The sequence below is a fragment of the Fringilla coelebs genome, assembly GCF_963513975.1.
Source record: "Fringilla coelebs genome assembly, chromosome: 12".
Lineage (NCBI taxonomy): Eukaryota > Metazoa > Chordata > Aves > Passeriformes > Fringillidae > Fringilla > Fringilla coelebs.
The window spans coordinates 20,290,686-20,310,312 of NC_140038.1; the positions used below are offsets into that span (position 1 = coordinate 20,290,686).

At 45.2% G+C, this 19,627-nt stretch overlaps 1 protein-coding gene across 2 annotated transcripts in view; it reads right to left on the minus strand.

Moving 5' to 3' along the window:
* Positions 1–19,627, minus strand: part of MEGF11 (multiple EGF like domains 11) — a 184,150-nt gene that overhangs the window by 9,327 nt on the left and 155,196 nt on the right. The window contains exons 14-19 of one of the 2 annotated variants that reach the window (XM_084213616.1): positions 16,739–16,867; positions 15,918–16,046; positions 13,299–13,427; positions 12,934–13,167; positions 8,001–8,119; positions 1,874–1,940 (exon numbers count right to left, since the gene is read on the minus strand). In XM_084213616.1, coding sequence (XP_084069742.1) covers positions 1,874–1,940; positions 8,001–8,119; positions 12,934–13,167; positions 13,299–13,427; positions 15,918–16,046; positions 16,739–16,867 — 807 coding nt within the window. The remainder of the gene's footprint in view (positions 1–1,873; positions 1,941–8,000; positions 8,120–12,933; positions 13,168–13,298; positions 13,428–15,917; positions 16,047–16,738; positions 16,868–19,627) is intronic. The other variant, XM_084213617.1, reaches the window with a different exon arrangement.

Sequence of the window (19,627 nt, forward strand, 5' to 3'; positions counted from 1 at the left end):
GGGCTCACCAGAGGAGTCACTGGCTGAGGAACCAGTGGAGACTTTCCATCCATTCCAAACTTCTCTTCCATTTCTCTTCCATTTCTCTCTCTCTCCTTGGCTGACTCCCACATCTGCTCTCTGTGACAATCCATGGGGTCACAGCAGAGGAGTTGGGCAGTTGTCCTCTGCTATTTTTAACTTTTTAACTGAATCCAGCCCTGCCCAAGGCTTGGCTGCTCTTCCAACACATGAGTTGGAACATCTGTGTTACGAAACGAAGGCTGATCATGGGATCAGAAGGTGGAACAGGTTTTTAACTGTGGTACTTCCGTGCTTGATGTTGTTTAAAGTCAAGATTCCCTGTGTGACCTTATTAGACTTTTATTTAATGTTTATAATTCGAAGTTGAAGATTTAAACTAATTCCTGAAATTTTCATGAGAGGAACCTGCAGCTTTTATTGCACAACAGTAATACCAAGAAGTGAAAACTTTTTATTTGCCTGTAAAAAGAGCCTTGATCTGAGCAAGGATTCAACATTGTGAAAGTTAGCATGAGCAGGCATTAATTCTGGTACTGAGAAGAAAAAAAAAAAAAGAAAAAAAATCTAATTTTCATCAATTAGTTTGAAAAAAGAAAGAAAAAGTTATCTTGGATGCAAAATGCTATGGGGAAAAAATTGAGTGTTTTGCTGGAGGCTCCTTAGCTAAAGTATTTATCACTTCTAGATCATTCTTGCTGCAGAGGCATTTTGCATTGTTTCTGCTAGTAAAATAAAATGCATGAATGCAGAAGAGAGGTGGCACATGGGGAGCTCAGGACAGCACAAGTTAAACACAAATAAAGCAAATAGTGTGCAAAAAAAGCAGCAAAATAATAAAAGGAAAATTAATGTGGTTTGAGAAGCATTTGGAAACCCTCACACACAGCCACCTCCTTGTCACATACAGATAAGCACAACAGTGGTTCTGCAGCTTATTACACAAAAAACATTGATGGTGTTAAGGATGAAAAGATTTTGCACTGAAGCTTGACAGGTTTGTGATTTTCCTGATGCAGGTTGGAGTTATCTTTGGAGCGTGGGCCCGGGGCAGGGGCAGGATGGGATGCCTGGTGCTGCCCTGTGTTCATTCCTTTGCCATGTGAGCTGTGAGACAGTTGACCTTAAAAATCCCATAATACCCCTTAATGCTGCACTTTCCCTCCTCTTGCATATTTTCAGTGAGATGTTACTAATCCCAGGAAAGGAAAGGGCAAAAGCTTTGGGCCACTGACGAGCCAAACTCGGAGTGCTCAGATAGGAAAACAAATAGCATCCAAAGCACTAAATCTGGGCAGGATTTGAGCTAAGAGCTGCTAAAAACCCTGTTAAAACTCAAGCCAGGAAGAATAAACTCAGAACAGGCAATTACACTTCACTCTTGGCTTGGTTGCACTGGCTGGTGGTTCAGAATTGCCACAGAATGATTTACTGGGAGATAATGGAGCATTGCACACCCCAGCTCCCACAGAGGCTCCACACCTTCATCAAGATGCCAGTATTTAGTGCTAAGCTTTATTAAGCATGAAAAAAAAAAAAAAAGCCAAATTTGAATTTTTAATGTCCTGAGTTAGTCCTTAAAAAAACATTTATAGAGTAGATGATAGTGATTCAACAGAGCAACCTTGGAAGGGAGACTAAAATGAATATTGACTTTGCTTTCCCAGTCTGTGGTTTGTGGTAAAGGAAACAATTTTTAATTCTCCATCTTTCACTACTGGCAATTCTGATTGTGAACTAAAGACAACACCAATATTCCTCATTATTGTTAATGCCTTTATGAAAGGCTGATTTGGATTTGGAATCGCTCTAAAGTCTACTAAAGTGATTAAAGTGTTTAAAAATTACTGACCTAGTTCATTCAGATAGCTGTAGGGTCTCCAGTCTGCAGTTTCTCTGTCAAGGATTTTGTTACTGAGCTGTTCAAAAAGTATGATAATGGGTTAATGCTGGAAGAGACAGACAGTTCCCACCCCAGACTACAGCCCAAGGATGTCAGGAATAAAAATGGGAGGTGACTCCTGCCTTGGCCTCACCATCTCAGCCCTTTATCTGTGTGAGTTGGACAGCTGTTCACTAGCATTAGGGAAAATCACAAAGGAAAGTCACTTCACCAAGCCATGAACACAAACATGCTGGAGAACACAGGAATTCCTTTGGAACCACGACTGGGATGCCTGTGGACATGGGGTGACACACTCCAAAATAAACCACGAGATGGATGGCTCAAAGCCCTACACCAGCATGCACAGAGGGGCTGCCTGGAGCCTGGGGCCCTGCTGCCACAGCTGGGGATGCACTGACAGGAGATGCAGGGACACAGGTTCTCTCAATTCAAGGAAAATCACTTTGGCAATGATGGAGCACAAAGGCCCCTGTAAATCTGCCAGCAAAGAGGAGAGCCAGGGCTGCCCTGCAGGTGCTGCTGCTGGGACAGCACCTCCCAGAGTGTGCAGTGAGAGTAGAGGGGGCTCTGCACGGCCCACTGGGCTGGGACAGAGCAGGAGGTGCTCCACAGATGAGTGGTCACAGCTGAGCCCTGCAGGGGGTCTGGGAATAGCTGTAGGTGCTAAAACTGCTGAGCTTTCCTCCTCACATTATTCCCTTGAAAGCCACACCTGATTGATGGAGTACAGCTGGTCCAGAGGAAGTGTCAATTCAAGAGCAAATCCCAACCTTGTTTTTGAAAAGGTATGAAGCCATCACTGCCCTCCTGTGTCAGCTTCCAGATTGGGAAGCCTCCTGCTGTGTTTGGAAGCATTCAGCTCTGCTATTTTACTGTATTTACAAGAAAATGCTAAACAAAAAGGAGGCTAAAATTGAAAGAGAGTATTCAAAATTGCCACAGCATTTAATTTTTCCTGATCTACCATGCCTTTTTGCTTAGTTGTCTTAATAGGTTTTTAGACCTGGAACAAAACCCTGCACTGATGCATTGAAGCCTATTGGGATATTAAATCCCAGCTGGGGCCCAGCACCTTCCAAGGGCATTTTCAGCCCTCCACAGTCCTTCCCAACAGCCCTCAGTGCTGCTGCCACCCCACCTTGGGCTACAGCCTCCCTGTGTTGTCCCTGTGCTCGCAGTGCTCCCACTGCCCCCGGCACTGAGGAACCTCTGCAGGAAACCAGGAGAGCCCTGGAGTCACTCCCTGATCATCCAGCAGCTCCCTGGGCTTCCCAAACTGGGAATGGAAACACAGAGAGCAGGGGCAGGGATGGATGGATGGATGGATGGATGGATGGATGGATGGATGGATGGATGGATGGATGGATGGATGGATGGATGGATGGATGGATGGATGGATGGATGGATGGATGGACAGATGGGGCAGTTGGACAGCCCAGCAGTGGCAGGAGCATGAAGAGCAGATCCATTTGGAATGTGGTCACTGGGAGGAATTTGACCCTTGGCACCATCAGTTCTGTTCAGCAGAGCCCACAGCTTCATTCTTCTCTTCAAAACTTGCAGCCAGAACACAAATGCTGATTTTTCAACCCAGCTGTACTACTTAGAGCACATTTATTAAAGACTTGGGGTTTCTATTAAAAGCTGTGGCTTTGCAGGATTTATAAATCAGCTCACAAACCTAAAATTTTGGCATGAAGAGCTACGGGCTAGAATTGATTTTTTTTAATGAAATGATTTGGGGACATTTCTAAGTTTTTCTGAATGCAATTTTTCTGAATGTGATTATAGCTGTCTCTTTGTGCTACTATCATTTCTTAGCACACTATAATTTGTTAACTTTTTTTTTTTTTTTTAGATAGAAAATATTTCAGTTTTTACTGTGGAGCAAAATTGCTTTTCTGGAGGAAGAAATCCTTCATAGTAAATTTATCCATTAAAATTCCAGGCTGGTAATTTTAGCAATTTGGTTAAAACTACCTAATCTCTGGCAGCTTTTCCTTTAAGATCAACGAGATACCAGCCTGAGTAAACAAAGTCATTATCTGCCTGTCTGAAACAGCTGGATAGATGACAGTGGCCACTTGATCACCACCAGCCATTTGTCAATGCCCAGGTTTTTAAGTCCATGGTGATTAGGCAAAGCAGTGCTGGCAGGAATTCCATCATACCTTTATCCTCCAGGAGTGCAATCAATAATTTGACATTTATTTCCCTAACTACTGACTTCAGATCTCTCTGGTCCAAGCTTGTGCTGCTCAGTTTTAGATGCCCATCCTGAACATGCTGCAGCCATTCTGTATTTGCAGTCCTCCTTTTCCTTGGGCAAGTTTTACTCAGAGGTACTTAAATGGTGCTTTCTGTACTGAATGCCTTTTTATTAGCTGGGTGACATCCAGTCAGACCATTTCCAGTGACCTCTGTTTTGCATTTTCTAATTTTATGTGAAGTCTTTGGTAGAATTTAGGACTTCCTTTAATAGATGGGAAACTGCTGGCTTTAAAAAATCAGGACATCTAATAGCAATTGATTTTTATGACGTCTGTAGAAACCAACACCTGGACTTTTGCTGCAATGCTGGAAGAGAATGAGGGTGGAATTATGAGCTTTGCAAAAGCTCAAGGTGAGAATCCTCCATTTTGCAGCAGCCTCATCCTTTACACAGAGTATTCTTCATGAACTTTGCAGAGCTTCATAAAAGAGAGATTTGTTTTTACTTCATGCACTTAGTTCAAAAACTCAGACACAAAGTTGGCATTGAAGCCCTGAGAGGGGCTCTGTGAGTGGTCCTGCCAAACACCCTCTGAACAAAACAGGTCCTCAGCATCTGAAATCTGGTCTGTGGTTCAGCAATGAGAGCTCTGATGTGAAGACACAGGTACAGAGGTATGTAATCTCCATTTATCTGCTTTTGAAATTTTGGGTAATTCTGTGGCAAGAGGTCACCTGAGTTCATGTCTGACACTCCTTGGTAACTTGCAGCATCATTACTAGCTGGTGATGCACATGTCATGAGAAAAGAGGCCAAACCTACTTGTAGGAGCTCATAGGCAAAGATCAAGGTCTGGCTTCAGTTAAACTCACAGTAAAACATCTCTTGGCCCCAATGGTTCCAGCATTTCCCCCGAGCTGACTTGCCAAGCTGCCTCCTGTGGGAAGAGCAATTACTTGTGGCAAAGTGCTGGGAGTTAAAAGCCTGCACTGAAATGCTGGAGCCTCCTCCTGAACCTCAGAGCTGCAGATCCATTCTCAGGGTCCTTGCACAGAGATGAAGCTCAGCCCTACAAGCTCCTGCTGGCACCTGGCACAGGCTTGGGGACAGGACTGCAAGGGCTTGGATGCCCCAGTCCGTGTGTCCAGCTGCCTTTTACTGCAAACACCCAGGCACACAATCCCTCAGAGTGCTGATCAAGCTCCCTTTCAACAGTAATCAGATTTCTTTGTCCCATTAGTCTTCCTGGGAAGCTATTCCAAAATCTCACTGGTCTGATGGTAGAAATCTAATTTCCAGCTTCGATGCATTCGTGGCCAGTTCATCCTCATTTGTTCTCGAGCCAGCTCTGTCATCTCACTTAAATAGCTCTCCTCCCTCCTCGTGTTTACCTTGCTGTATTTATAGATGGCAATCATGCTCCCCCTCAGCATTCATTTTGCCAGATAAAAGCAGCCAAGCCTTTTTTCAGTCTCTTCTGATAGGCTCCCCCTTATCCTCCCACTTGTTTTCCTCCTGCCTGTGTTCCAGTCTGTGCTCCACTGGCACAACCCCCAGCCCCAAACACACTGGGGAGGGTTTGATGCCTCCACTGGCGCTTGTCTCTCAGCAGCTCCAGTGGTTCAGGACCTGAGCAGTGGCCAAATGTGTGTCTGGCAGAGGGGGCATGAGGAGGTGAGATCCTTCCCCCTGCTGAAACCCAGCCCTGCTCCCATCCTGTGCACACAGACCCGTGTCACAAACTGTCCCCAGTGCAGTGCTGGGCCCTTCAGCTCCTGCTAAAGCCTCACCCAGCTCCTTCCCTCCAGAGGTGCCGCCCTGGGAGCTGCAGCAGGGTCAGTACACAGTGCTGGGAGCCCCCAGGCAGGAATCCTGGAGATGGGAGAGGAGAGCAGGAAGGAAACAGGAATTGTATCTGTCAGTTGGGGGAGAAAAGAGAATAGGAATAGGGACATGACAAATAAAAAAGATAACAGAGTGGAGAGATAACCAAGAAAAGAGGTGAGAAAAGGCAAGACACAGAAAGAAAGGGCAGGGAAGCACAGGAGAGAAAACTCTTCCCAAACTGGAGCAGGGCTCCCAGCTGTCCTGCCTTTGTGCTTTGCCCAGGCTCTGAGAGAGAAATGGCTCCAGCCCAGCGCCTCCAGGCCTGATCTCCTTGGAGCACAGGGAGGCAACACATCCCGGCTCTGGCTCAGCACTTCAGACATTCCTCTGCCATTGGTTTCTCATCTTGCATCTGTGCTGGCTCCTTTGTGACCCCAGCTGGCACTCTAAAGAAATGAATCCTCCAAGTACAACTTGTGCACATTTCTCTGCAGAAAGTGAGAATGGCACCAGGCAAACTGATTTGGAAATGAACTCGTTAAGGCAGCTATTAGGGCTTTATATGCTCCTTTGTCTTACTTGGCTGCAGAGCTGCAGACAGACAAAGTGTATTTTTGGCCATCCTCAGCTATTCAGCACTGCAAAGCATTCTCATTAATAAGTGAGATGGTGGGAGATCAAAAGGAAATAACAGGCCATATATTTTGATAAATACCCTGAAAATACCAGTTCTATTGGTCTTTCAGTGATTATCAGGACAACCTGACTAACTACAATGGCCAGAGCTGCAGCAGGAGGAGCAGCTTCCAGGCGAGTCCCAAAGCACCACTTGGGGATTAAACCTTTCCAGCAGCTTAATTTTTGAAGTAGTTCTGTGAGAAGATGGCACTGCAGGCTGGGAATCCAGGATAGGTGCTGGCTTTGACCTTTTCTGAATTGATTTAAATTTCTGCAAAAGGATTAGTGGTCCGGATGGACACTCGTCCTAAATTTGACATTATGAGCATTTGCACTTTCAATTTGGGGAGCAAAAATTCATGATGCAAAGGGACCATCTACATCAAAAAAACATATTTACACATCTGTCTAAACATTTCTCTGAGAAATCTCTGGAGCCAGCCTTTTTATTACATTTTAATGAGATTTTCTTTTAACAACTAAGAAATTACTTACAGGAGCACATGTAGAGATATTTTTGCCAGTCCTGTACAATGCTTTTTTTGCATTAATCTTGTTCATACGGCATTCCAGTGAATAGTTACATTTGGATGAAGGTGACACAGCCTGAAATACCATCATTTTTAAAGCTGACAACCTTGACGAAATCAACTGCATTTCCTTTTTCCTGTGCTCCCTCTGCTTTGCCCCACCTTGGCTTATTAAGGCTCCAAAGGAGGAGCTGTTTTACTATTTGTCACATCTAAATTTACTGCTAAAGTTCTGAATTGAGTCCCAGTGTTGTTCATGAATGGTCTGAGGGAATCAATTGCAACAAATGATAAGGAAAGTGCTCCTGGATGTTCCAGTGACAGGGCTGGAATAGCTCTGCTGGAGAGCCAGGAGTGACAACAGAGCTCCCAGAATGTCCCTGCATGAGTCCTCAAAAGCACCCCAGGCACCTTCTTGCATCTTTCTGCTTGTCTGTGTCAGCAGGGAATTTGTGTGTCTGATGTGGGAAACAATGAAACAGCAAAGAGAGATTACTGATTAATGCTTCATTGATTTACTGGTGTTGTGTTAGTGGATAATTATATTTATTGAGTTATTTATCTCTTCTGAGAAGCAAACATGCCTCAGAGTTGCTAAGACACCAAGCCTTGCTGACCCAGACAGGCATGAGACCCCAGTTCCCATTCCCAGGGATTGGGAAGATACAGGGAGGGGAAATCCAACCTTTCAGTGTCTGGGACATCAGGAATGCTACCCTGCAGTTTGAAGTAGTGCTGGCAGACAACAGGGCCCGAGAGGCATCGCTTTGGTTGATTTCCTTGAACTGATAAGAACATTGCTACAGTGGGGTGGGGTAATATCTACCTTACAGGAGCTGTTTCCATCCAGATTACTGGGGAAGAAGCGTGAAGTCACCCCACATGAGAGAGTGTGGTAGCTTGGATTGGAAAAACAATGAACACTGCTGCTACCCTGGGATATATCTGGGAAGAAAACAAGTCAGCACAAAATACTTTGGAAGCCACAACAGTTCTTAAGAAACTGAAAACATGATAGAGACAATCTAGTTAAGAAATCTTTGTCGGAGTACTGGGTGTTCTAAAACATCTGCAGATGCAATCTATCCTGCATTCTGGTGTGAAGCTCTTGACTGGTAGCATTAAATATTAGAGAAAAAACAAAAATACTTAAATAATAGAGTGTTATCTTCTTGAAGGTGTTAATAAAGTCATTCCTGACAGTCCAGCTGCTTTGCAGGTGAGGGGAGGGAGGCAAAACTCAGGTAATGCATGGGCTGCAACACAGCTGCCTCCTTAGCTTAACCTATGGAAGAGCCCCTGGGCAGTCTTGGAGTTGAAACAAATGAAACCTTTTTGTTACAAAACCAGGAGTAATGTTAGAAATCAAGGTGCTATAACTGTACCGAGGAGTCCAAAACGTTTTCTATTGTGTGCAAAAAACCAAAGCTGGAGCCCTGAAAGGCAAACCTGGGCAGTTACATTGTATGCTCAGAGACATTTTAGCTATTTCCTCAATTTAAGTTATAAACACATTTACCAAGCAGAATAATTTACCAAGAAAGGCATCATATTTATAGTGGCATTTCTAATGAAAACATCAATCCCAATCTGGTTCCAGCTGCAGAACAAATATATACATATTTCAAAGTACCATCAGGAGAAGAGATGGAAAATTCCAACTGGAACAGCATTATTTAAACAACGAGGCCCTCTAAGGAGCAAATGAATGGGCTTTGCTAAAGCATGGGCTCAAGCTGCAGGCAGAGAGTTGGGTTGTGGGGAACACCTTCATGTCAAAGGGAAATGAAGTGCTGGGCTGGCTGCTTGAGCCCATCTCCACCTTTACTGGAGCCTGGCAGCGATGGTGAGGAAGGACAGGGACCTGGGGTCCCCAGCCACCATCACCTCCTCTCCTTGCCCTCTGCATTTGCTTCCTTCTGAACATGCACTTTCCTTTGCTGACATCTTGTGGAGATCTAGATTGAGCCTAATTTACTGCAGAATATCCTGTTTCCAAGAAGTGGGGTTATCTGCAGGGTGTCTCTTACATAAGGGCTGTGGCTCAGGGCTCAGGGGAAGCTGCTCCTGCATGTGCAGCTCTGACCAAGCACTGCTTTTCTGCTGAAATGTGCAATGAGATCAACGAGATTTTCGAGGTCAGCTCTGTTTTGTGGTAAGTGCAGAGCCTTTGAGTCCCAGCTGTTTTCCAGAGTTGCTGCTGACAAATGATCTCAGATCAGGATGTGATTCCAGAGCTGAAGTCTTTGCATTGAACATCTGTCAGCCAGGCTGCCAGGGCTCTGCCATCTCCCCCAGCTACAGCTCTGTGACACTTACAATCAAACCAACAGGAAACACATCTCTCTTGGGGTCTGCCAGTGGGCACTGGGGCTGGAGCCCACCCTTCATGTCAGTGTGTGCCCCCACCAAGACAGCCTTGAGCCTGCTCAGGGGGCTTGGCTCAAGGGCTCGTCCTCCCTCCCCACAGCCCACGGTCCCAGTTAAACAGGACACTTGGATCTGTGTCTTTCTGCTCTGAAAGTGTGTGTGGAGTCAGCTCTGCCTTCTCCCTTCCCTTACCCACTGGCTGTGGGCCAGGAGCAGCTGGGAGGAAGAGCAGGACCCTGTGGCTCTGCAGGGGGATTTGAGGCGCCCACCAACGTCACCGGGAGCCCCCTGGGACAAGGTGAGCGCTCACCCAGCTCAGCTGGCTGGAGCTTGTTCCCTGCACCCAAAATGAGCTGAAATAAAACTACCAGAGTGCTCCACTACTTAGCACAGCGTTGAATTAATGGCTCTGAGCTTGTACACATCCCCCAAAATCCTTTTCTTCCCCCCCTTGCACGCAGCACCCTGAACTCAGAATTACTCCTGCTACACAGTTCCCTCTGGTCGATACTTAAGTAGCCACCCAGGCTGATTTACCTTGATAGCACAGTCCATTTTCTACACATTTATTCATGAAGCTCTTGTAACTGCTGGCTGGAAATACATCAAATTCAAATCTAATGCTATCCCTGTTTAAAAAAAAAAACAACAAGAAAAATCCAACCCACAAAAAATCTCTCTCTTCCCAAAGGTGAGAATTTTATTCAGGTCTGAGCAGCAAGGAAAGACTTAAATGCCTAAAGGAAAGGGAATTAGACTGAAGTCCTGCTCTGAGCCTGGGCTCTGGGGTGCCACAGAGAGCATCAGTCCCAATCCTGCAGGACAGGATTGTGGAAATGGCACCAGCCCAGCCACAAAAAAGGGAATAAGTGAGCACTCTGCAGTAAATACAAACCCAGACTTCTCAACTGCTAAATGGAGCTGCTTCCTTCTCTTTGTGTGGGTCTTCTCTGCCCACACAGTGTCAGGGAGACGGCTGAAGGCTCCAAACAGGAGGGTTCACTCTGCCACCTCCCACCACCCATCATCTGCAGATCATTTCTGGAAGTGCCTTGTCTAGGCTTCAGGATCCATGATGCTTTATTTGTGTTAAGCTTTGCTTAGCTCTTGGCTCTCAGCAGAGGATTCACCCATACCAGAAAGTTTGCTAAGACCTTGACAAGACCTCAAACATCACTTCAGCCCATGGCCAAGTCTTTGTGAAAGTCCCACTAAGAAATCTCTGCTGCTCTCTGGCACTACCACACAGTTTTCCCTTCTGGCCCCATCTCCTTGAACTAAACAACCTGCACTTTAAAATCTTTTTTGGATGTAGTGCACTGCTCTCAGGCTGGGTAGCACCATTTTGATTTCAGGCTTATTTGGGAAAGTTTGCTCTTGGATCCATGTGCTGTTGATAAGCCTTCCAGAACAGGTGGTTTTCTTCTCCTCTGGCTGCTGGGCAAAGTGTGTGTTCTGCTGCCACATCCTTCATCCCCAAATGCAAAAGAATCCAAGGGCTGCCCAGGGGGTTCCCTTTCCTCATAATCTCTCTCACACATATGCATGGATTATCAGCCTCACAGGAGCTGAGGACCTAAAGACCAAAAACATCCTCCAGAAATAAATGTGCTGGAGGAAACTGCTGCCTGCAGGAGCTGGGGATCTGTGTATGTGACTCTATTCAGAAACAACACCACCATTACCCAAGTAAGAGTAAACAGGCAAAAGAACACCTGGTGATTCAGGAGAGCCATAGTGTTACAGCCCACAGAGGGCTGGATGCTGCAGCCACCCAGGTGGAATTCTTGCCAAAGTACATGGGTTTACATGGGATTACATCCATTGGACAAGCACATCTCCATGGCATTCTGCCCTTAATCCACAAGCAAACCTGCAGGTGAAGGTTGGAATCCCTGTTCCCTCTGTGCAATATTGCTGCTGATGCCTTGAGAATCCTAACCTAGAGCAGAGGCTGGACAGAGCTAAAGAACAAAGTAGGGCTTTATTAGGAGGCCAAAATGGATCCACCTGGGGCAGCACCAGAGCCCAGCCAGGGCTGCACCCAAGATGAACCAAAATGGTCCCAAAATGCACAGCCGGGCACGGGGTCTCTCCCTGGGATCAGTTCTGCTCCATTTGCACCTTGCAGTTCATGTTCCCATCCCAGCTTTAGCCCATCCAGTCCCATCCTGTTTGTTTTTCTCTCTCCAGCCCACGGGGTTTGTGCTCCTGGGCTGAGATTTGGATCATTTGTCCTTGGTCCCCAGCTAGAGAAATTGTTTTGTTTCCCTGCTCTGTGAAGAGAGCTTACCAACACTTAATGTGAAGCTCAGAAGTACAGACTAAAGCAGCACAGAAAGTGAAAAATATAAAATCTAAACCTTGGGGCATCACTGCAGTCCTTTCTCTGTAACACACCTGCCCTCAGCCACATATTCCTTTTCTGGCAGGGAAGTCCATAAAAAGCTTCCAGCTGTGCCACCATGAGACAGCAGAGAAGCCAAGAGGCCTCATAGATTAGAGCAGAAAGCAGAAAGGAAAAGGCACTGCAGGCCTGGGGAAGCAGGGGCCAACCTCTGCCTGCCAACCTGCTGGGCCAACCTCTGCCTGCCCCAGGGGCTTGTATTCACCTGGACTTGGAGTTTCAGCCATTTAAAAGGAAGAGAACGAGTCGGAGAGCAGTAAACCCTGAGAACATCCCCACTGAGACGGAGAAACCAGAAGGAAATAAAGCCAGCCCCTGCCTGGCATCGTCCCTGATACTGGCCAGAGAGGAATGAGTAAGAATGACAGCATTGAAAAGGAGATCACATCCTCCAAAATGTAGACAATCTGTTAAGAAAAGCTGTCCTCCACAGCAGGAGAAGAGGATAGAAAGAAGGAGGAATGCTTTGACCCTGAAGAGCCTTCCTCTTTCCCTCTCCTGCTTTCCTCAGCTCCTGGGAAGATGATTCCCACCAGCTGCCTACATGACAAGGACTGGTCTGCACACAGCAGAGAGTGACAACAAACAGACACCTCAAATCACAAAATGCAGCACAGACAAAACCAAAACCTTATGACTGACTCAGCCAATCCTATTCCTCAAACCAAAAAAGGCTTCCCAAAGTTTCACAAAGGGAAACATCTCTGCACTGCAACAGGAATGCACATGACTCAAAATTCCATGCAGCATATTTCCTGCCTAGGTATATCCCATATCAACTTCCACACAGAAAGCAGCTTAAATCAGTTTTATATTTCCTTTCCTGTCCCATTTATGTGTTTAAAGATCACGGCATTCCGAGGAAGAACGGAAGTGTCATTATTTTTGAGGCTCAATAACACGTTACACATCACAGAAACTTGGATTTCCCCAACAGACAGGACTATGAGTCTGGATTTGATTAACATAAAAAGACCCTTACCAGAAAGTGAGTAATCTGTATTAGTCATCCTCATGGCTGGGGTGTAAGATACACTTGGCATGTCATGGCCCTTCTCCTTCTGTTTCCGTCGATACCACACAAAGAGTGCCAGCAAGACCATAATAATTAGAAGGAGAATAATAATTCCAATGATTGCTCCCACTGAGTGCCTCTCTGATCCAAGAGCAGGGCTAATTTTAGTATAGGGGTTTAATTCTTCCATCATAAGAGCCGCTGTTAAAAGTAATTCATAACACACCGTAAATTGAATCATGCATTTCATTTTTGAAACGCTGTATTTTTTTAAGTACATCGTTGGAGAGGGGGAGAGAGAGAGGGATTTTACAGAGAGAATTCCACTGTACCTTGATCACATCGGATTCCTTTGAAGCCTGGACTGCAGTAGCAAGTGCCTGTGACGTGGTCACACGTTGCATTGTTCATGCACTCACACAATTGTTTGCAACCATAACCAAATGTTCCTGGAGAGCACTCTGGGGAGCCAAAGAAAAACGTTGGAAAGAATTCTACTGTTTTTGGGAATGGGCACAACACGTGCCGTGGGAAATTCAGTAGAGAAGTCTCCCTGGTTTAAGGATCTCTAGGATAATACCCTAATGTGAAATTATTATTAGTCTGAAGCAGAAGCTAAATGCATTCTATGTGCAGTTTGTTACTTATTAAGCTGTAACTTTCTGGAAGATTCCTAGAATGAAATCAGTGATAGGTACAAAGGCTTTAGAAGACTTGATGTATATTACAAATGTTCAGAGTTTAACAGAGCTTGAGCTCAGAAGCTGTAGACAACAGAGCTCAACATTCTTCACCAACCCACCTGTTTTATTTTTTCACGGGGGAGTTGCAAAGAAAAGTTTTAATGAACCTTTATATGAACCCTACAGCCTTTACCAATCAAACCCCACATGCTCTCCTACTCATCCCTAGAGTGCCAGGATGGGCAGTGGTAGGGATGAGTAGGAAACAGAATAGGATAGAATAGAATAGGGATAGAACATTGCAGGTGGAATTTCAGAACTGAGCATCTGAGTGGTTTGATTTGCTCTGCTTCAGCGTCAGGTTCCTAATACAGAAGGAATTTCTATCCTGTCTTTGTGTTTCTATCAAAGACTGAATGGCCAGCTGAGAAATTTATTCATGCAATTACCATGATGGGCTATTACAATAAATCTGTAGGCAGCTTACTGTACTTCTGGAAGCTCTGCTCAAGAATAAATTGAAAGAAACAATGTCTGTCACTTACTTCCATGGAGAAGCTGCATTACTGAGAGCATGCACCCTTGCTAAGATCCTGTGGAATATATTGCTCAAGATGTGACTCCTTGTGTGTCACTGCAAATGTTTTTCATTGCATAACATCACCTCCCCAATGTCAGCCTCAAAGTAGCTTCTGGTAGCCAAAATTTAATATTAAGTACAGAACCATAGCCAGTATCTGTTTATTGATTTGCAGTGTGCATTAGAATTGTATATTTAATCTGTTGGTACTCAAACAAAGAAAAAAAGAAAATTATTACAATTAATGCTCATTCTTTTATTAGCCTGCAGCCTACTTAAAATGAATAAGGCCTAAATTTTGGGACTGCACCACAGAAATGATGCCTGCAATTAAGCATTTCATCTGCAATGCAGTGTGACTGCCCATTCAGCAGGATTTGGAGAAGGAAGGAGCCTTAATGAAGAGATTCTTTTAGATTAAATAGTAGAAAAACAAGTAAATAAATACATTTGTAGTTTGGATAGAAAAGAAAGCCTCAGGCTTTATACAGGGGTCAAATCATAAAGCAGCCCCTTATATAAAATCTGCTATTGTGCAGTTCTTTGTGGGATTCTTTAGTTTCCTATTTTGATTGTGGCTGCAGTGAAGAGCATCTGCAAATTCACTAAGCTGGCCACTTACAGAGTTACAGTGGTGCCATGTGCAATCCCCCAAGAGCACACAAATTTGGCCCTGAGATATTCAATTTTGCTGAATGCAAGTGTGTGCAAAAACATATTTATGAATTAAGTTACATGCACAAATACATCCATAAAGGTCCACGTAGCAAGCTACAGTTCAAAAGCTTTCCCTTGCAAATCTGTCAGGAATGTTACTGAATTACCTTAGTGCCAAAAAAAGGGAGGGCACCCTGTGGAATTAATGCCTTGGGAAGATGAGGTGGACTTCATCTGTGTTTAGAAGCCCAGTAAGTGGGTGAGAATTTCCTTGTGAATTACTGCACTGGACAAACACACACACAGAGCACATCCACTTCCCAGGACCCTCACTCTGTGTTCTTCTAAGAAGCCATTTGGCACAGCCTGCTAAATATTCCAGTGGGACATGGACAACAATTCCAGGAAGACATTTAGACCCCTTGCACGTGAATTGAGGCTCATTGGGAAACACTCACTGCTCAAGCTAAAGGCAGACCCTTCCCAAAATGGCAAGCAACCTTGTTTCCCTTCATCTGCTTTCATTCTGCTTTCATTGTAAAAATGAATCATTATTTGGTCCATGTCTACATCATAACTTTTGTGGGAAAGCCCCATATCCCCAATATTCTTTTGAGAGCAGAAAGGACTTGTTCCTTTTAACCCTTCTGTGTTTCTGCACTGGGAAACCTGGGGCTGCTGCTCTCAGCAGCATTAACAAGGCTGAGGCAGCTTTAGGGCTGGGTGTGTATTGATCAGGTACAAGTTGTTTGGGAAGGCCCCATCCAGTCAGCACTGAGTGCAGTGATTTGCTTTCTCTCACCTAACTTTAGCCTGGGAATGTAAGGCTCAATTTGGGATTCACTGAATTTCTTTATGCTTAGACTGTCCACTTTTCCAGAGGTGCCCTCTCCTCCCTATGGATTACATAAGGTGCCTGAGGTCATTGTCCTGCTGACATCAACACCTCGTTTAAGAGCCAGTTTGTGCATGAATTATGAAACACACCCCTCTCTCTGGAGAAGGAGGGCACTGGGGTCACTGGTACTCACTCTGCTCGCACTGTTTGCCTGTAAAGCCCGTCCTGCACGTGCACTGCCCGGTGATGTGGTCACAGTCGGCTCCGTTCTGGCACTGGCACACGTTGGCACAGTTCTTCCCATAAAAAGCAGCTGGGCAACCTTTCAGCAAGCAGAACAAGGAAAGAGTAAGAAATAAGCTGAAGTCAAACTCAGATGTGTTATCAGCACAAAGTATGTGGGCACATAAATCAATGGATTTTCAGCCTCTGTATATTTAATGATATTTATTTGATGGTCTAAATGCAGAGATACTGTGACAGACAATTTTCTTGAAGTAATGTTTCTCATCTTTACAGAATTGCCTCTTAAGTGTTTCAGAAGAATGGAAACTTGACCCATCTATACAAACTACATTTTCAAGAAGTGAAAGAAGATGCTAAACAGAAACTCTCTGGAAGACCAGGGATCAATCAATTATTTGCAAGTGAAAGAACCCTCTTAAAAGGCTCACCAGAATTGGATCTCCTCTTTCATACCGGTAATTTGGCACTAGGGTGAGAAATCTCTACCATTTTCCTAAATCAGACCATAAATACTGGGGCATTAACAAGCAGGGACACTGACTGTGCAAATTCTAACAATGAATCAATAATCTAAATGATTTTCCCCTCCTTTACTGAGTGCCAAAGGCATAAAAAACCTTGGAAAGCTTCAGGACTATTTTCTTAGGGGTGATGTGAGGTTATCAGGAGTAAGGAGCATGTGGTTTTCCAGGGAAAACTGCAATACTTGGAAGAGACACGAGGTAGCAGCACATACTTTGACAGATTCCCTGTCTCTGAAAGGCTTACGCTGAGTGCAGTAGAGCCCGGTCCAGCCATGGGTACATCTACATTCTCCATCGTAGGGGCTGCACAGTGCTCCGTTGTGGCAGTTGCATGAATGAAAGCAATCAGGGCCCCAAAACCCAGTGGGACAAGCTATGAAAATAAAAAAACATTTGTCAGCTGACAAAAAAGAAAGCAATGATACTGTGTTAGTGCTGTGGAGGAGCAACAATACAGGGAGAACCTCTGAGACATCAGCAAGGCAGAACTCGCACTGCTGAACTTGGCTGTGACTCCTGGACAGTGACCAGTGCCCCTGGACAGTGACCAGTGCCCCCTGGACAGTGACCAGTGCTCCCTGGACAGTGACCAGTGCCCCCTGGACAGTGACCAGTGCTCCCTGGACAGTGACCAGTGCCCCCTGGACAGTGACCAGTGCTCCTGGACAGTGACCAGTGCTCCCTGGACAGTGACCAGTGCTCCCTGGACAGTGGCTGGTCCTTCCAAGCCACCAATTGCTCTCCAAACCCTGGTGTCACCCTGTAACCTCTCCCTGGCACAGGGATTTCTGGCAGCAGGTCAATGGAGGGGATTTTGCCCCTCTGCCCCGCTCAGGTGAGACCTCACCTGCAGAGCTTCCTCCAGCCCTAACAGCAGAAGGATTTGGGGCTACTGGAGCAAGTCCAGAGGAGGTCACAGAGATGCTGCAAAGGCTGGAGCTCCACTGCTCTGGAGCCAGGCTGGGAGAGAAGGGAATGTTCAGTTTGGAGAAGAGAAGGCTCTGGGGAGACCCAAAGACCCTTCCGGTGTCAAAAAGGGCTCCAGGAGAGCTGGAGAGGACCTGGGACAAAGGATGGAGAGACAGGACCCAGGGGGCAGGGATAGATGGGATACTGGGGAGGAATTGTTCCCTGGGAGGGCAGGGAGGCCCTGGCACAGGGTGCCCAGAGCAGCTGTGGCTGCCCCAACCCCTGGCATGTCCAAGGCCAGGCTGGACAGGGCTTGGAGCTCCCTGGAATAGGGGAAGGTGTCCCTGCCCATGGCAGGGGTGGAATGGGATGGGCTTCAAGGTCCCTTCCAACCCAAACCATTCCAGGATTCTGTGACTCCATGATCCTCTGTGTGGGGCAGGAAGCAGGATCAGCTCTATTTGCTGCTGTTAACCAGTGACTCTCAACACGACCCCACTCTGTGCTGTGGCACTCCATGCCTCACTGCATTATCTGTGAGGACAATTTAGGCAGGGTTGCAGGATATAGAGGTAATTTAATTTTCTTTTTGACATGCTGGAATTCTTGCATAATAAAGCCCAGCTATTCAGGTTTACTTTGCTATGCAATCAACCACTAAAATTACCACATCCATTTGAAGCACAGAGTGCTACTCCAATCATGAAAAAAATGTAAAGAAAACTTCTTCCAGTATGAATTCCCATCCACAAATTCAAATTGCTATTGTTGTTGGGGGGCTAATATTAAATTAAAATCTCTGGGTCTACTTTATATTTCAACAAGTACAATATTAATACATTAAAAAAAGTTATTGTAAGCCTCCCTCCAAAAATGAATGCAGTAAGTTACTGTTATTAGTGCCAGACTAAAAGATCCGAAATTATGATAGGCCTTCAATATAACAACTATATTTTTGCTTTAAAAAGCACTTTCCATTGCTTCCTGCTAAAGACTTGAATTAATAAGGCACAGTTCCCAGGAAACCTGAAAGTACAGACACCAGGCCTATTTCCATGGATGCCAATGGCTCCATGGATAAGAAATGGAAGTTTCTGGCACTTGACAGACGCCTCTAAAGCCAGAATGAATGGCCAAAAAACCCTGCCATGACGTAAATCAAACAAAAGGTCACTGGACTCACACAATGTAAAGCTGAGCAGGATTTGGCCTGAAGTGTTTGTGCTATAAGCAACCAGAAATACTTTTGCAATGCTGTTCTAAGGCAGAGCTGCAGGGGCTGTTAGTGAATCCAGAACTGGCTCTGGAGTTGGAGCTAAAATTATCTCCTGAGCAGCTCCAAGTCCAGGTCATTCCAGGTTAATGGGAGCACAGGGCCAGAAATAGCCTGGGAGGGGAGGCCAGGTGCCCAGGGAGCCTGGAGTGGGACAGGGTCACCTTGGGAGAGGTTCTCTTTGTGTGCAAGGAGTAACTGAGCAAAGAGCCACGTCCCCCTCTGCTCATGCAGAACCCAGAGTGCCCACAGCCAGGTGCTGCCTGCTGAACTGCTCCTGCTGACCTGCCTGCCTCGCTCTGGAAGGAAAACCATCTTTTTTCAAGGTTAACAGACACTAACAGACATTTTCCAATTAGATGGCTAAATATAATGAGGAATATGTGCAGCTTTCTGTCTTTTTTCCCTTTTTTTTCTGCTGTTTTTGAGTGACAGCAATATTCTGCCTGTGGAAGACACACAATAAAAGCAAAATTACAGCCGTCTGTTTTTATCCGATTCCTGCTTTATCACTTGGAGTTTAATATATTTTACTCTGGAATGCTGTCTAATATGCTAGTTGTATCCTGAATATGAAGTAACATTTCTGAATGATCGGATATTGCCTCCCTCTGTGATCTAGCTTCAATTAAGGGATGCTCTCAGGAAATGACACTTTGGGATCAGCAAATGCCAATCTTCTACCTGGGCAATTTTCAGAAAGAAATCCTTCATCCCTACAAGGCCACATTGACTTTTACAATTAAATTACATTTAATAGAAATATATCAGCTACCTAATTTCTCAATTCTAGGGATTTGGTACATGAAAACATTTACTGGTTAATAATGTCTAAATGTAATAGCTGAAAGAAAATTATTTCAAAAAAATAAATAAAAAGGAATCCAGCTAGAAATTAAAAGGGAGCATGGAGCTTTCTTTTCTGATAAGAGCTCGTGACCTCCCTTTCCT